Source organism: Bubalus bubalis, chromosome X (assembly GCF_019923935.1).
Source record: "Bubalus bubalis isolate 160015118507 breed Murrah chromosome X, NDDB_SH_1, whole genome shotgun sequence".
NCBI classification, from domain to species: Eukaryota; Metazoa; Chordata; class Mammalia; order Artiodactyla; family Bovidae; genus Bubalus; species Bubalus bubalis.
The window spans coordinates 30621528-30635988 of NC_059181.1; the positions used below are offsets into that span (position 1 = coordinate 30621528).

General features: G+C 43.5%; 1 protein-coding gene across 12 annotated transcripts in view; it reads right to left on the bottom strand.

The window, feature by feature from the left end:
- Nucleotides 1-14461, bottom strand: part of DMD (dystrophin) — a 2402664-nt gene that overhangs the window by 102356 nt on the left and 2285847 nt on the right. For all 12 annotated transcript variants that reach the window (XM_025277237.3, XM_045164452.1, XM_045164449.1 and 9 more), the window contains one exon: nucleotides 13309-13383. In XM_025277237.3, the coding sequence (XP_025133022.3) occupies nucleotides 13309-13383 (75 nt within the window). The remainder of the gene's footprint in view (nucleotides 1-13308; nucleotides 13384-14461) is intronic.

Sequence of the window (14461 nt, forward strand, 5' to 3'; positions counted from 1 at the left end):
GCAAATCATAAGCTTTACTACCAAGGGTCCTGGGAAGATGGTTTTCTCTAAAGTCAATTTATTAGCCAAATTGAGAATGCAACAGCTTTGCTTTTATGAGACCTTATACAGCTAAGCTCTGGTCTGCATTCTCAGTCCTTTGAGAGAGAAAGAGAGAGTCAATGGTAATTAAGTAAATTTCTCACGCATTCTGGGGGAGGAGGCAACAAAATTCTAAACATAACTTCAGATAAACACAGCCATGCCAGTCAGTAAACAGGCTGCCCTGTACTAAACAGATGCAAATTTAAGGCTTTAATGTATTTTCCTAGTTACTGTTTGTGGCTAGTTCTAATTAAATGTTAAGGACAAAACCCCAAAATAGTGGTTAATACCTGTGTAGGTTAATACCTATGTACTGCACGTTTTTCTCTTTTCAAAAAGGAAAATAGTACCCTTTTGAAGTTTCCCTGGAAGCATGAAGAGACCTCATGGTGGATGCAAGTGTTTTTGTTTTTTTTTTTTCTTTGTCTTTCATCCCAGTGAGTAAAGCCCTCTATGTCCATGGACCAGTCTCTCTACAATACCCTGATGGAGCACTCATCCTATCAAAGCAAAGCTCCCCACTGTTTTGCTTAAAAATACTCTCAAGATAAAGGAATGACCTCTTTACATGGAAGCCGAGACTGTGTTTCAAGTGGCAGAAAGGAACATAACTTGATTTGAAATGGAGGGAGGTAGGAAAAAGAAAACAGATTAAAAAAAAAAAAAACAATACAAGGCGGTAGGGGGACAGGAGGAGGGGAAGACTGAGTGGGGACTGTATGGGAGATCAGAGAGAGACAACTTTCATCCTCTCTGCTATGTGCGTGACTTCCTCTCAGGACAGGTTTTGAGGTGTACGTAATCAGCACACCATTTTCATCAGCAGAAAAGAAGACCAGACTTCCTCCAAATACCAATATTCCCAACATGTTTCTTTATATATTGAGGGAAGCAGTGGGTGGTTTGAAGTTTCTCTACTGGTTTTTTGTTGTTGTTGTTGTTGTTGTTGTTACTTTTCCTTAATCATGATAGATATTTTGCTTTATATCCATGGATATAAGAGCTAACAAGTGAGAATCTGTAAGACTCACTTTGGTATGAAGAGTCTAATTTCCCTGTGTGATGGACATGAACAACCAACAGCAAAATGGCATTTCTTTTCTTTTTATGGGGTCTACTCTCTTCTCTGTACAGGTGAATGGGTAACACACAGAATAGGAAATTAGGAGCATCAGTAGCTCCAGAGGGGTGCAAAGCAACTGCTCCAAAATCATAGGAGCAGGAGATGACATAGTTGGGATGAGAAATACTGTGTGGTGTGCTCTGCTAAAACCAAATGTCATTAAACACGAGAATGATCCATCACAGAAGACTGGAGAACACATTTTCCTTAAATTAACATATCAAACAGAACTCCACTTTCACGGAATAATTGGTAAAAGGCTCCTATTGAGGTATATATAGCCGATACCATGGACTTGCAAAGATGTGAGAAAATCAATAGGGGCAACGTAATTGCCACACAAACATATACTTAACTGTGCGAAATGAGCATCTTGGAGAACACACTGGCATTTTTTTGATGAAACATTAAACATAATGATTAGTTGTTTCCAGAAGCCTCAACAAGCAACCAGCAGCCACAATTCTGTGAAACTATCCGTTTACCTCAAACTAGGAATTTCCATTTAGGGGAAGAATATATCTCCTTTAGTGTATTCACTAGGGAATATATTTCAAAGCTATATAAAAAAAAAACAAGTATGTTCTAATATACCTTTTCTTTCAAAAATTATTTTGACAGTAGAGGATGCTAGAGGTTCGGATGCCAGTGAAGCAGAGGGACCATCTAGGGGTGACAGAGGGGGAAAGACAAAAAATGACCAGCTCTCCAGGGTTCTCTTTGCTAAGCAAGAAAAGCAGAAAATGAAGGGGATGGGGTGGGGTGAGGTCTCAAGCAATGGATCCCATGAATGTTTGGTTCCCAAGGTGCTGGTTGTGCCTGATCACCTGGCTCAGAAGGTAAAGAATCTGCCAGCAGTGCAGGAGATCCGAGTTCAATCCCTGGGTTGGGAAGATCCCCCGGAGGAGGGCATGGCAACCCACTCTAGTATTCTTGCCTGGAGAATCCCATGGACAGAGGAGCCTGGTGGGCTATAGTCCATGGGATCCCAAAGAGTCAGACACAACTGAATGACTAATGCTTTCACTTTTTCACCCTCTTAACATCCTAGGTTTAAATGTCCACGCCATTCTTTTCCATATATGCCACAAGTGAGGAATTTTGCTGGATTTTATTTTTTTTGTCTTTTACAGAATCCTTAGTGTTGTGAACTAGAAAACCCCTTTCAGAAGCGTTGGCAGTTGGGAAAAATTGAGACCAGAGAGGAGACTTGCTCTGGGTATTATGGCACGACAGGTGGTGGCATGTACTGAAAAGAAGAAAGGTGGGTGGCAGAGGTAATCATTCCAGACTGTACATAAAAGAAAACTACCCTCCCTTTTCTACTAGCAATAATACGGGGAGGAAAAAAAGCACCAAAATGTTGGTTTGAATAAGGCTGGTGGTGCCCACACAAACACAACCCTGGGCTTGTCTTCTGGGTCAACCTGGATACCCCGTGTTAACATATCAACAATCCCATAACCTCAGTAGTACAGACACAGACAGGGTGGGTAACTCCTACGTGTCTGCTGACTTTCTGGCCCGGGAAGAAGGTGTCTGTGGGAAGAGGAGGCTGTTGTGGACATCACATCTTTCCACAGGCGGCTTACCCTTCAGGCTGAAGGACTTCTCAAAAAAATCTTTGCCTAGCAAGAAAGTCAATGTGCTTTGATGTAGTTATCTTTGCTGCGAGGGTTAATTTCAGAGACTCTGAGGTTGGCAAGGCATGTTTTGCTAAAACCAGCCACACAATGCAGAGCCTTGATCAAAGTAGTGAAAAGAAGTGACTCACTGTGTTTATGGGTAGCCATGGGTTACAGGTTGTCACAGTTGTTTACTGCTAGCAGTAACATTAGCCATTTTTACCTGGTCTCAGTGAGGCCCATGGAGGTCACTGGGTTTGGGATTGGCTATGTAGGGAGACAAGGCAGAATGGGAAAGAATTGATGCCTTCAAATTGTGGTGTTGGAGAAGGCTTCTGAGAGTCCTTTGGACAGCAAGGAGATCAAACCAGTCAATCTTAAGGGAGATCAACCCTGAATAGTCACTGGAAGGATTGATGCTGAAGCCGAAGCTCTGGTATTTTTGTCACCTGATGCAAACAGACGACTCATTGGAAAAGCCCATGATGCTGGGAAAGATTGAGAGCAGAAGGAGAAGAGGGTGTCAGAGGATGAGATGGCTGCACGGCATCACTGATGCAATGAACATGAACTTGGGCAAACTCCAGAAGATGATGAGGGACAGGGAGGCCTGGCATGCTGCAGTCCATGGGGTCGCAAAGAGTCAGACACGACTGGGAGACTGAACAACAGCAAATATAAGGAGAAGATATCCAGGGCACCAGCAGTTATAAGCAATCCTGGCTGAGACCCTGATGGGTGAGCCCTGGTTTCTCAAGTGCTCTGTGCTCACACTGGTGGTTCTTGATCCAAGAGAGAATGTGCATCCTGTTCTGGCCCTGACAGAGAGAGGGCGCTTGGAGCTCAGACTTGGCCTCTCCAGACCCCACCCTGTGGTTGTGACGCATGGCCCTGTTTTAATGTTGTTGGTACATGGTAGGCTTCTCTTTTCTCTTGTAATGAACTGTAGATTTGTAAGGACTCTCATTTTGAGTCCTCATCAGCTCTTGAGCTTAACTGTTATACCCAAAGCAATTAGTGCAAGAACTGAGATGGTTTAGAAGGCTCCAACTCATTCTTAGCTGAAAAAATGGGTATGGCATTCTTTTCAAAGGAAAAGAAGACTATTTTGATAAAAGGGATGAAAATGAACCACTGATGCTGGTTGTCAAGCTACCCTTGGTCTGAAGTAGTACAGGCTTTGAAATTGGTTATCAATAATACAACTTTCTACTGGAATCTGAAAATGGTAGAATCTGAACTCCAGGAGCCAGAAGAATGGATTAGAAGGGGATGGCAAACTGATGGTTAGTTTGCTAGAAACTAAATTCCTTGGTTGGAGGAGCAAAAGCTTTAAAATTTCAGAATCTCCTTCCATTGAGTTTCAGCCTCTCTGCCCTGCAGGTAGAATTCTAGCCAAAGGAACCTGGGAACTAGCACTTTTGATAAATGGGCTACATCTGTGAGGACAATTACAATTAGAAACATAATTCAAGTGGGGAACTTCTGGCTGTCTCCTAGTTTACCGTAATTTTCCTTTTCAATGCAACACTAGTAGTCCCTGGACTGGGGCTACAGTTGAGAGTCTTAAAGGCTGGTAATATCCTGAAAGAAGAGACTATGACTGCTAGTTGGAAGGTAAGTGCAAGAGTTCCACAGGACTCCTGGGCTGAATTACCCCCTTCTCACACCTCACCTAACTAGGGCTGAACGCAACACATGCTTTGTTGCCTAGTGGATAGGATGGCCCCGTCTTTTTTTTTTTTTTTAATATGTGATTTTTTTTTTATTTTATTTTTAAACTTTACATAATTGTATTAGTTTTGCCAAATAACCAGTGGGAGCCCTTGTCAAAAAGTGGGGAAAGAAGGACAAAGCAAAGTCCAGGCATGTCTCATTTTGCTACCACCTAAATGTGGACTAGCACAGTGGCTGAGCCCAGGGAGATATACTCTCTGCGGGGTGGGGAGGATGGGGGTGGGGTGGTGGAGAGACTGGATTAAAATGTAACAATAAGGAAGAAAGGTAAGATTGTTGCTGAAGGGAAGAAAGCCACCTAGAAAGAGGCTTAGAATAAGAGAATAATATGCTCCCTGGCTGGGAAAGACTGAAGGCAGGAGAAGAAGGGGATGACAGAGGATGAGATGGTTGGATGGCATCACTGACTCGATGGACATGAGTTTGAGCAAGCTCCAGGAGATGGTGAAGGACGGGGAAGCCTGGTGTGCTTCAGTCCATGCGGTCACAAAGAGTTGGACACGACTGAGTGACTGAACAACAACAGTGCTCCCTTTGGCTATGACTCATGCCCCTTTAAAGAGCCAAGACATGAGCAGTACTGCTGGCTAATCTACCAAACACACTGGGTGAAGAGATGGGAGTTCTGACTGTGACCTGGACTGCATCATGTCTTTTGGAGTCTGTTTCACAGGATATATCTGTCAGTAAGCACCTGTGTGGGAAAGCACCCTGTGGGAATATTCACCCAGTCATATCTGGAGAATACTGACGTCTCATCATCTGAATGAACACTGCATGGTCATTCATTGTGAAGATGAAGGATTGTAAAAGGTACTGGGTAGAAAGGAATATGGTAGAAAGTTTAGATGGTATATACCCCATCTGTCATAATATATATGGGTTAAAAAAAGCTATTGGCCTCATTAGTGTGTGAGGAGAGCTACAGATGAGTGAAGGGACAATTGGGATGCCTGGATCATTGAGGAAAATGAAGTTGAATTTGGTGGGCCTAATTCCTTGAGATTGAAAAGTCAAAAATTTGGTTGTTTTGTTGTTGTTGTTGCTTAGACCTTCAGATTTATCGCTGATACATTTTCTTCATATCGAAGCTTCCATGTAAATGTCTAGATTACATGGATAATCTGGATGGAATATACATTTACTTTTGAGAGTTTTAAATTCCATTTTAAATAATCAAGTAATCTGTAAATCATAGGTTAAAACTTTTAAGATGTTTCAAATATAGAAGTTTGTTTGACATGGGTAGAATTTATGAGATGTGCTGGGGGAAAATGGAAGGACCAGCATGTTTATGTTTAACACAGAAAGGGATAGAAAGGAACTAAAGGACGATGAGATACCTAATAGCACAGAGGTACCTTAGTACGAAGTGTTTATTGTATATGAAATACATAAGAGGCAGCAATTATACACATGCATATTTAATATTCATGAGAACTTAATTCAGGCAGCCATTAGTGAGAGCCATTCTGCCCCATGTGTCTTCCACTCAAGGAACACAAGAAAATCCCAGGGCCACTGATCAGGTTCATTGTCACACCATAACTGTGGTCTATGGTACACTTGTCTCTGTGTCTTTAATAGAGCAAGTTTATATGTCACTGGCCTAAGATGAAAAGCCAGCAATTTGCCATGGATGACTGTTGATATTTCTGTGGCATTTCGAAACCAAGGTCCATTTAGGAGTGACTACTATCCCTACGACATCTGCCTGGGAGACTCAACATTTTTTGCCTCTGAATTGTATTTCCTAGCTATAGTGATGGAGAAGGCAATGGCACCCCACTCCAGTACTCTTGCCTGGAAATCCCATGGATGGAGGAGCCTGGTAGGCTGCAGTCCATGGGGTCGCCAAGAGTCAGACACGACTGAGCGACTTCACTTTCACTTTTCACTTTCATGCCCTGGAGAAGGAAATGGCAACCCACTCCAGTGTTCTTGCCTGGAGAATCCCAGGGATGGGGGAATCTGGTGGGCTGCCGTCTATGGGGTTGCACAGAGTCGAACATGACTGAAACGACTTAGCAGCAGCAGCAGCTATAGTGAAGATGTTACCACATGGTGGCAACATATCTAGTGGACCAAGAGCAGGGGGTCTTTAAAATAAAAGAACCCGAGGAGAATTAGGAGCTGGGAGAGGACTACCTGGCCAGGCAGAATTTTCTTTGAGTGAGAAAAGAGAAACTGATGGAAGAGATCTCCTAGTGCAAAAAGAATACATCAAGGGACTCCAAATCCAGGAGGAAAGAGAAAGATGGAAACTAGAAATGGAAGCAACAATAACTGGAGAGTGGAACCTCCAAGGTTCTCCTTAACAGCATGAGTATCATGGCTGAGAACTCACCCTTCTTTTCCTTAGTAACTCCTGGTGCTGGACACATTTCAAGCAGGACTACAGTGGGAGAGAACATGTGTTAATTGCTCAGTTGTGTCTGACTCTTTGTGAGCCCATGGACTGACTGTAGCCCACCATGCTCCTCTGTCCATGGGATTTCCCAGGCAAGAATACTGGAGTGTGTTGCCATGTCCTTCTCCAGGGGATCTTCCTGACACAGGGATCAAACCTGCGTCTCTTGCATTGTACGTGGATTCTTTACTGTCTGAGCCACCAGGGAAGCCCAAGATGGCTCCTATTATGGGAACCCCCTCTCGTTGGGCACTGGTACTGTCAAACCATGGAAGCAAAGAAACTGAGTTTGGCTCTGTTCTCAAGATATTTTGAATTCTGAAACAACAGAGACCTTGGGTTCCTCCAAAATATTGTGCTGTGCTTAGCTGCTCAGTCATGTCCGACTCTTTGTGACCCCCTGGACTATAGCCTGCCAGGCTCCTCTGTCCATCCGGATTCTCCAGGCAAGAACACTGGAGTGGGTTGTCATGCCCTTCTTCAGCGGACCTTTCCAACCTAGGGATCGAACCCAGATCTCCCACATTGCAGGTGGATTCTTTACCATCTGATCCACCAGGGAAGCTCAAGAATACTGGAATGGGTAGTCTATCCCTCCCACAGGGGAACTTCCTGACCCAGGAATCGAATCGGGGTCTCCTGCATAGCAGGCAGATTCTTTACGAGCTGAACTACCTGGGAAGCCCCCAATATTGGGCTGGCCCAAAAAGTTCATTCGGGTTTCTCTGACCCATCTTCTGGGAAAACCCTAATGAACTTTTTGGTCAGCCCAATAATACATGGCATGTGGGAACAGATTTTTTGCAGAAAAGGGACCAAATAATTACTCTGGCCTCTCAGGTACTCATGCTGTGAGGCAGCCAGTGGCCATGGAGGCATATCCTGACTGTCACTGTTGCCTGTACGTAGCCTTTTCCTGCAGGAGACTGTAGATTTATTTGTAAGCCATGTTACATGGTGGGTCCTCTTAGTTTTTAGCAACCAAACCCTATCTGATGCCACCTTTCTGTACATTCACCAAAGGTGAGGTGCCTGGGTCCAGAAGGAGCACCTTTTAAGCTATCTTGTGGGAAGGATGAGTCTGGCAATTGTGCCTCTATGCAGACAATTTCAGGCAGTAGAGAATTTCTCCACTGTGTGATTTAGTTGCCGAACAGAAGCAAATTGTTCTCTGTTTCTTGTTTGCAGAGTATCTGTCACATTTATCCACTGCAGTATATTTAGCCCTATGGTTTGGGCTCTCTCCAACCCACCACACACTAATAAACTAAATACACGGGTTTTGTTAAGTGCCTTTTTTATTTCTGCTCTTAGAAGTTGGCTATATTTTTAATTTTAGACGCTGCAAACCTATAGGATGTCATGAGAACCACAGTAGGAGAAAGAAAAAACTCAGATTATCTTCTTTGTAACTTTCAATGGGTTATCAGCCATAGGAACCGGCTTATAAATCCATCTTACCCAGATTTTCTCTTTGTCTCTGCTTTTCTGTCGAGTTTAATTTTCATTCACAATGCCTTGAAAGGCAGTACAGAGTCATGCAACATTAAACCGATTACAAACTGGGGACATTACAGACCAATGATGACGCTCTAGACTTAAACGGCAAACTCTCTACAGCGGATAACATTGTGGTATTCAGGTTTCTGCAGTATTGAAGCTTTGATAGTGCAGTGAAAAAATATTAAGACTAAGTGCTTAATGGCAGCAGCATGGCATATTTTCTAAGGCATCTGTAATTCAAACTCTTAACTGGCATCAGGAAATCATTGAGATAACATCATTAATTTTCATTAAAGTAAGAGTTAGTGGAAATGACCTTCGGTTGGAAAAGCTAGCCAGGACAAGTTTTGTTTTCTGACACCAGACAATAGCTCTTTATCATGGCTTTACAGACATAGAAATGACGAAAAGGCCGGAAGGGAAACCAAAGCATATCTAAAATTAAGGGGAAATTCTGAAATAATCTACTGAACAGTTAAGTAATGTGATCATGCATGTTTTCAATAATAAAAGGATAGGTAAGCTCTTCATTCTGTATTCATACTCCACGTGGAACCCTTCTACCATTCCTGAGAATCCAGCACTTAATTTAGATAAATACACCCTCATTTTGCCGTGCCTAAATCTTTTTCAAAAATGAGAAAAGTAATGCTGAGAAAGGAAGTGCTGAGAGTTGCACAGTAGGTGAAAAGTGAAAATTTTACATTCTACATTCAGAGCTTAACTTTGTTATGAGGTCATAACCACTCGTGGCCAAAATGTTTTATAATATGAGATTCCCCCGTTTGTCCCATGTTTATTGGAAATTTTAACATACAGTGAGATGACGGACAATGAGGTACATTCATGAATGGAAAGACTTTTTGACAGGAGAACTGAATAATGCCTAAATCTGTGAGGAATAGTATGGAAAGAGTGGTCCAATCTAGTCAATTTGGGGGCTTTTTCATAGTATGACCTGGCACAACATATTATCTCTACTGAACTTTTAGGGTCTCACGGGACTGTACACCATAGCACTCTACAGAAGCCATTTCACAGTCGTCCCTTTCTCAGTGGGAGGCACTACCTCTGGGATGGGGCAGAGACAGAAGATGAAAAAGAGGCAGAAGACTTTCTCCACCTGGCCTCTGACTCCCCCACCCCAAATTACCTCTTTCCAGCTCTGGTACATTCAACAGGTCCCTATGGGAATCATAGGCCCAGGGAGTCCTCTAAAAACCACTTAAGCTTAGCAGCTATACAGCTGAAAAGTGACAGCTTCAGAGTTTAACCTATATGGAAATGGAAGCCCAAATCTCCTTTCGTTCACACATCCATTCCGTGAAAACAGATTCAGTCCTTCTCGGAGCCAGGAATCGTGCTGAGCACTGGAGAGACCAAGATAAAGAGGACAGGCCTACCCTCTCCTTCCAAACAATTTTATTTCTAAGCCATGTCTTCTCCATCACATCACCATGTAGAAAATCACACGCCAACAACACTCCTTGACCACTTTCCTGCTAGCTTCTGCAGACACCCTGGTCACATACCTTCATTCCCAAAGCTTCGGTTGCCAGAGTTCACAGCTCTCGGCCGTGAACTGGGTTCAGTTTAGTCCAGTTCGGGTCCAGTTTGGGGTGATTTCAATATTGGCCGTCATGACTCGTGTGTCACTCTAGCCACTCAGTTCCTTAAGTTCCTATTTCAGCTGCAGGGAAATTGACACCTAGTCCACCTCTACCACCCATGCAAATGGTCATGTTCTACAGCCTATCAGCTGACCTGTTCCACTTCTGAAAAACTGCTGAGCTTTGCTGCCGTCTGACCACAACTTCTTGGCCTTCCAGTCGCTTCCACACAATCTCTTCCTCTACCTCCCTGAAGCATCTGTTGGCCGCTTGACCACACTACCTCCTAATTACCAGCTTCCACCTGAATTCCCAGCTTCTTCTGCCCAATGTGGACTGGGCAGACAGCATTCCAACCACTTACCCCCTCTTTTGACTAGATCCTCATTTCTCTTGCCCAGCTGGCCTCTGCCCACCTGGAACAGAATCATCTAGCTCCTGGAGAAATTCCCCTGAGGATGGGTGCAGCCCTAAAACACTCAGCCGATGCTAAACTCCAAGATGCTGCTTTCCAAAATAGCCCTCTCCCCAGCCACAGAGGTAAGGCTGACCTCGACTTTCTGCTGTTAACAGCAGCCCAGGAACTCTCCTCCACCTTCACGCTGAAAATGGAGCCCTGTCCACGGGCATCCCTTGCCTGCATCCACCAGGTCTCCTCAGTTACCTGGCCCTGCTCACATCCTCTCCTCATCCTACTCACTACCTTGGAAGACAGGCGCCCCCTTCCTTCTCGTGGGCCCTGGGTTATCTTCTCCCATCCTCCCAGGACTCATGTTTTATTATCTCCTCTTCCGTCAACAATGTCCATCTTGTCCTGTCTTCTAATACTCATTGAAATAGACTCAGGTTTCTCTCAGTCTAAATGCATGTACCCTCCATTAACTCCTCCACCTTCCAGCTAATGACTGCCCCACTTCCCTTCACAACCTTTCTCCAAGAATCGTCTCAACCAACTTTCTCTACATCCCCACTTTTCATTGACTTCTAAGCCCACCTCACCTCCTACACCATGTCCCCTAAAACCTCTCCCAAGTTCCTGAGGACCTCCTTGTTGCTCAACCCAATGGACACTTGGGCCCACTTCCTCCTGATCTTCCAGCAGCATCTGAGCCTGGTGGTGGGCCCCTTCTTCCTGCCCGCGTAGTATGTGGTAACATACTCTGTGTGTGTTCCTTTGTAGTCTTCTCTGTACATGGGTCACTCTTGGTCTCAAATATTGTTTTCTTGTTACTTTCCCTCTCCCTAAGCATCTGCACACTCATAATTCCTAAATGTTGCTCATCTGTTTCTCCTGAGCATCACAGCTATGTGTATATGGCCAACTCTGCCAGCAGGCCCACTGTTCATCTCAGTTGAGCACCCGAGTCTCTTCCTTGATCCATCCTCACCAGGCATGTCAAACTTCTCACTAAGGCCTATCAATGCCACCTTGTATTTCTTAAGTCCTCCCAATTTTCTCCATTCCTACTCTGTCAATTCAGGCTACCAGATTGCTGGTTTAGAGGACGGAAACTGCTTGCCGAGTTTCTTCCCCTTCAGGGGTATGCCCCCACACCTCCGTGCACCACCCCCTCACCCCCAGCACTGATGCAGGCTCTATCCCACAGCCAGAGTCATCTTCCTAAATGACAGTCTCAACACGCCATCCCACTACATGGCTCCCCACTGATTTCTACAGTCTTTAAGTTTTTTGTAATTGAAGGATAATTGCTGTACAATATTGTGCTGGTTTCTGCCATCTATCAACATGAATCAGCCATAGGTATACATATGTCCCCTCCCTCTTGAATCTCCCTCCCACTTCCCACCCCAACCCACTTCTCTGGGATATCACAGAGCACTGGTCTGAGCTCCCCAGGTCACACAGCAAATTCCCATTGGCCATTTCTCTTACATATGGTGATATATATGTTTCAATGCTAGTTTCTCAATTCGTCCCGCCCTCTCCTCCCCACCCTGTGTAACTTAAGTGTAAAAACCTTTCACAGTCTGCCTGGATCCAGCTGAATATTTCACCACAGCCCCTCCCTGGAGTTCCTGTGTTTTATCATACTGTGGCATTTTCAGTTCCTGAGTGCATCTCTGGACCCCATGCCTCAACACACGCTCTGCCTTCTGATGAGAACGCTCCTCCTAGACTGAACTCTACTTACCTTTCTGGACTCACGTGGCTCTTCAAGCAAACCTCAGCACCTCACCCCCACAACTAGCTGTTCTCATGGTACCCAACTCACTGTCATGTGACTAAATATACAACATTCAAACTATCCTTTCACTTTTTCTCAGGTGCCCATAAAGCCTTAAAGAGGCAATCTCATTGCTTTAAAAAAAAAAAAAAAAGATTGTAGAGGTTCTTGATGATCTTATATATGTTTACCTATGTCTGTAGACTTCTGGATACCCTATGTGTCCCTCATTAGACTGACTATAGGTTCCATCAGCGTAAGGACTGTGCCTATTTCGTGCTCACATCATCAGCATACACGGGCTCTCAATAACTTAGTAACAGTTACATAAACCCTCTAATGAACCGAGAGTGTTGTGTGACACCCTGGGATTTTTTTTCCCACTGAGGCATGCTACTTAGCAAAAGCAGAAAAACAACCCTGTCATCATTCTTCTATGACAGCATTGATCTCAACATTAGCATTCAAGCTAAAAAACAATACACATCTCTGAGCTTTGGTTGGCTAAGGCAACCAAGTGCTAGTACTTCAAACATTAAACACATTTTCTAAGAAGAAATAAAGGTGGAATGGGGGAGATAATTCAAGTTTCATAAAGATAATTCTGGATGCCAGTGCCATACATTAGAAAATAAAAATGATCAGTCTCTTATCAATTCAACGGATGCCAGTGCCATACATTAGAAAATAAAAATGATCAGTCTCTTATCAATTCAACATCAGTAGCTGAGGAATGGTGACAAGAATGATTCTCAACAATGTGACAGAGTAATCTAGATGCCCAGGTCTCCCACACTGCAGGTGGATTCTTTACCAGCTGAGCTACCAGGGAAGCCCTAGAACTGAGCAATCAGGGAAGCCCCAATCTAGATGTACACTAAGCCAGAGAGATTTGAAAAAAAATGAATTCTATGTTACAACTAGACTTGAGAGAGCTGTTTCTGCCCTCCTCAAGAGAAGATACCCCAATCATTTTTTTTTTAAAGCAAAGAGTAACTATCAAGTATTTCAAGCACTGGTTAATACTCACAGCAAAGGGCCTTCTGCAGTCTTCGGAGTTTCATGGCAGTCCTATAAGCCGAGAACCTGACATTATTCAGGTCAGCTGAAGAAGAAAGGGGGAAAACAAAGATCATTTGTTATTTCATCAAATAACACAGATAAGCTTCCAATGATCTGCCAACAAAAGGCCAGGGGAAAAAAATCTCTTGTATATGCCCCAAGTTTGGAAAAGTGAAATTCTGTCAATGTGGGGAAGGAAAAAAAAAGTCTTTTTACTCTTTGATGATCAGGAAAGCTAAGTTCTTTGAGGGACGACAGTAGCATAACCTGCAGGGTGCTCATGTAGTTCTTGTTCCCAAGAGAGAATAGAGGGACACATATTTATTTCCTAGACTGTAATCTTGGTTCCGTTGTAGTGAGATTTAAAATGTTTTTCCTGTTATTTTATTTTTTTATTGGAGTATAATTGCTTTACAATGTTATGTTCCTTTCTGCTGCACAACAAAGTGAACCAGGCATATCCCTGGTGGCTCTGATGGTAAAAAAATCTGCCTGCAATGCAGGAGTCACAGGTTCCTGGGTCGAGAAGATCCCCTGGAGAAGGGCATTGCTACACACTCCAGTATCTTTGCCTGGAGAATTCCATGGTCAGAGGAGCCTGGCGGGCTACAGTTCATAGGGTTGCAAAGAATCAGACATGACTGAGAGACTAAGCATGTACACATATACATGTACCTCCTCCCTCTTGGACCTTCTTCCCTCTCCCCTGAATCCCACCCCTCTAAGTCATGAGCAACGTAAGATTAAAAAGAACAGGGAATATGTCATTGGACTAGCTATGAGAATTTAGCAAACAATCAAGTGGCATATAACATTTTTTCTAATTATCAAAAGTTATACATGCTCACTGTGGAAAACAAAGAAATTAAAGGAAAGCATGGAATCAAGTACATAAATTATCCATAATCTCACTACACAAAGATGTGCACTGTTAACATTTGTAACATTTCTTATTTAACATGTGTATGTGTCTGTGTGTGAGATGTATTTTAAAATATAATGGGCAAAGTTAACTCTCATCCAGGTTTAGGTCTGCCTGATTCCACAGATTCCTTCTATTTAACTCTTCTGCATTTATTTTAAAAGTACATAAGTTGGCAAAGACAGGATAAAAGAGAGCT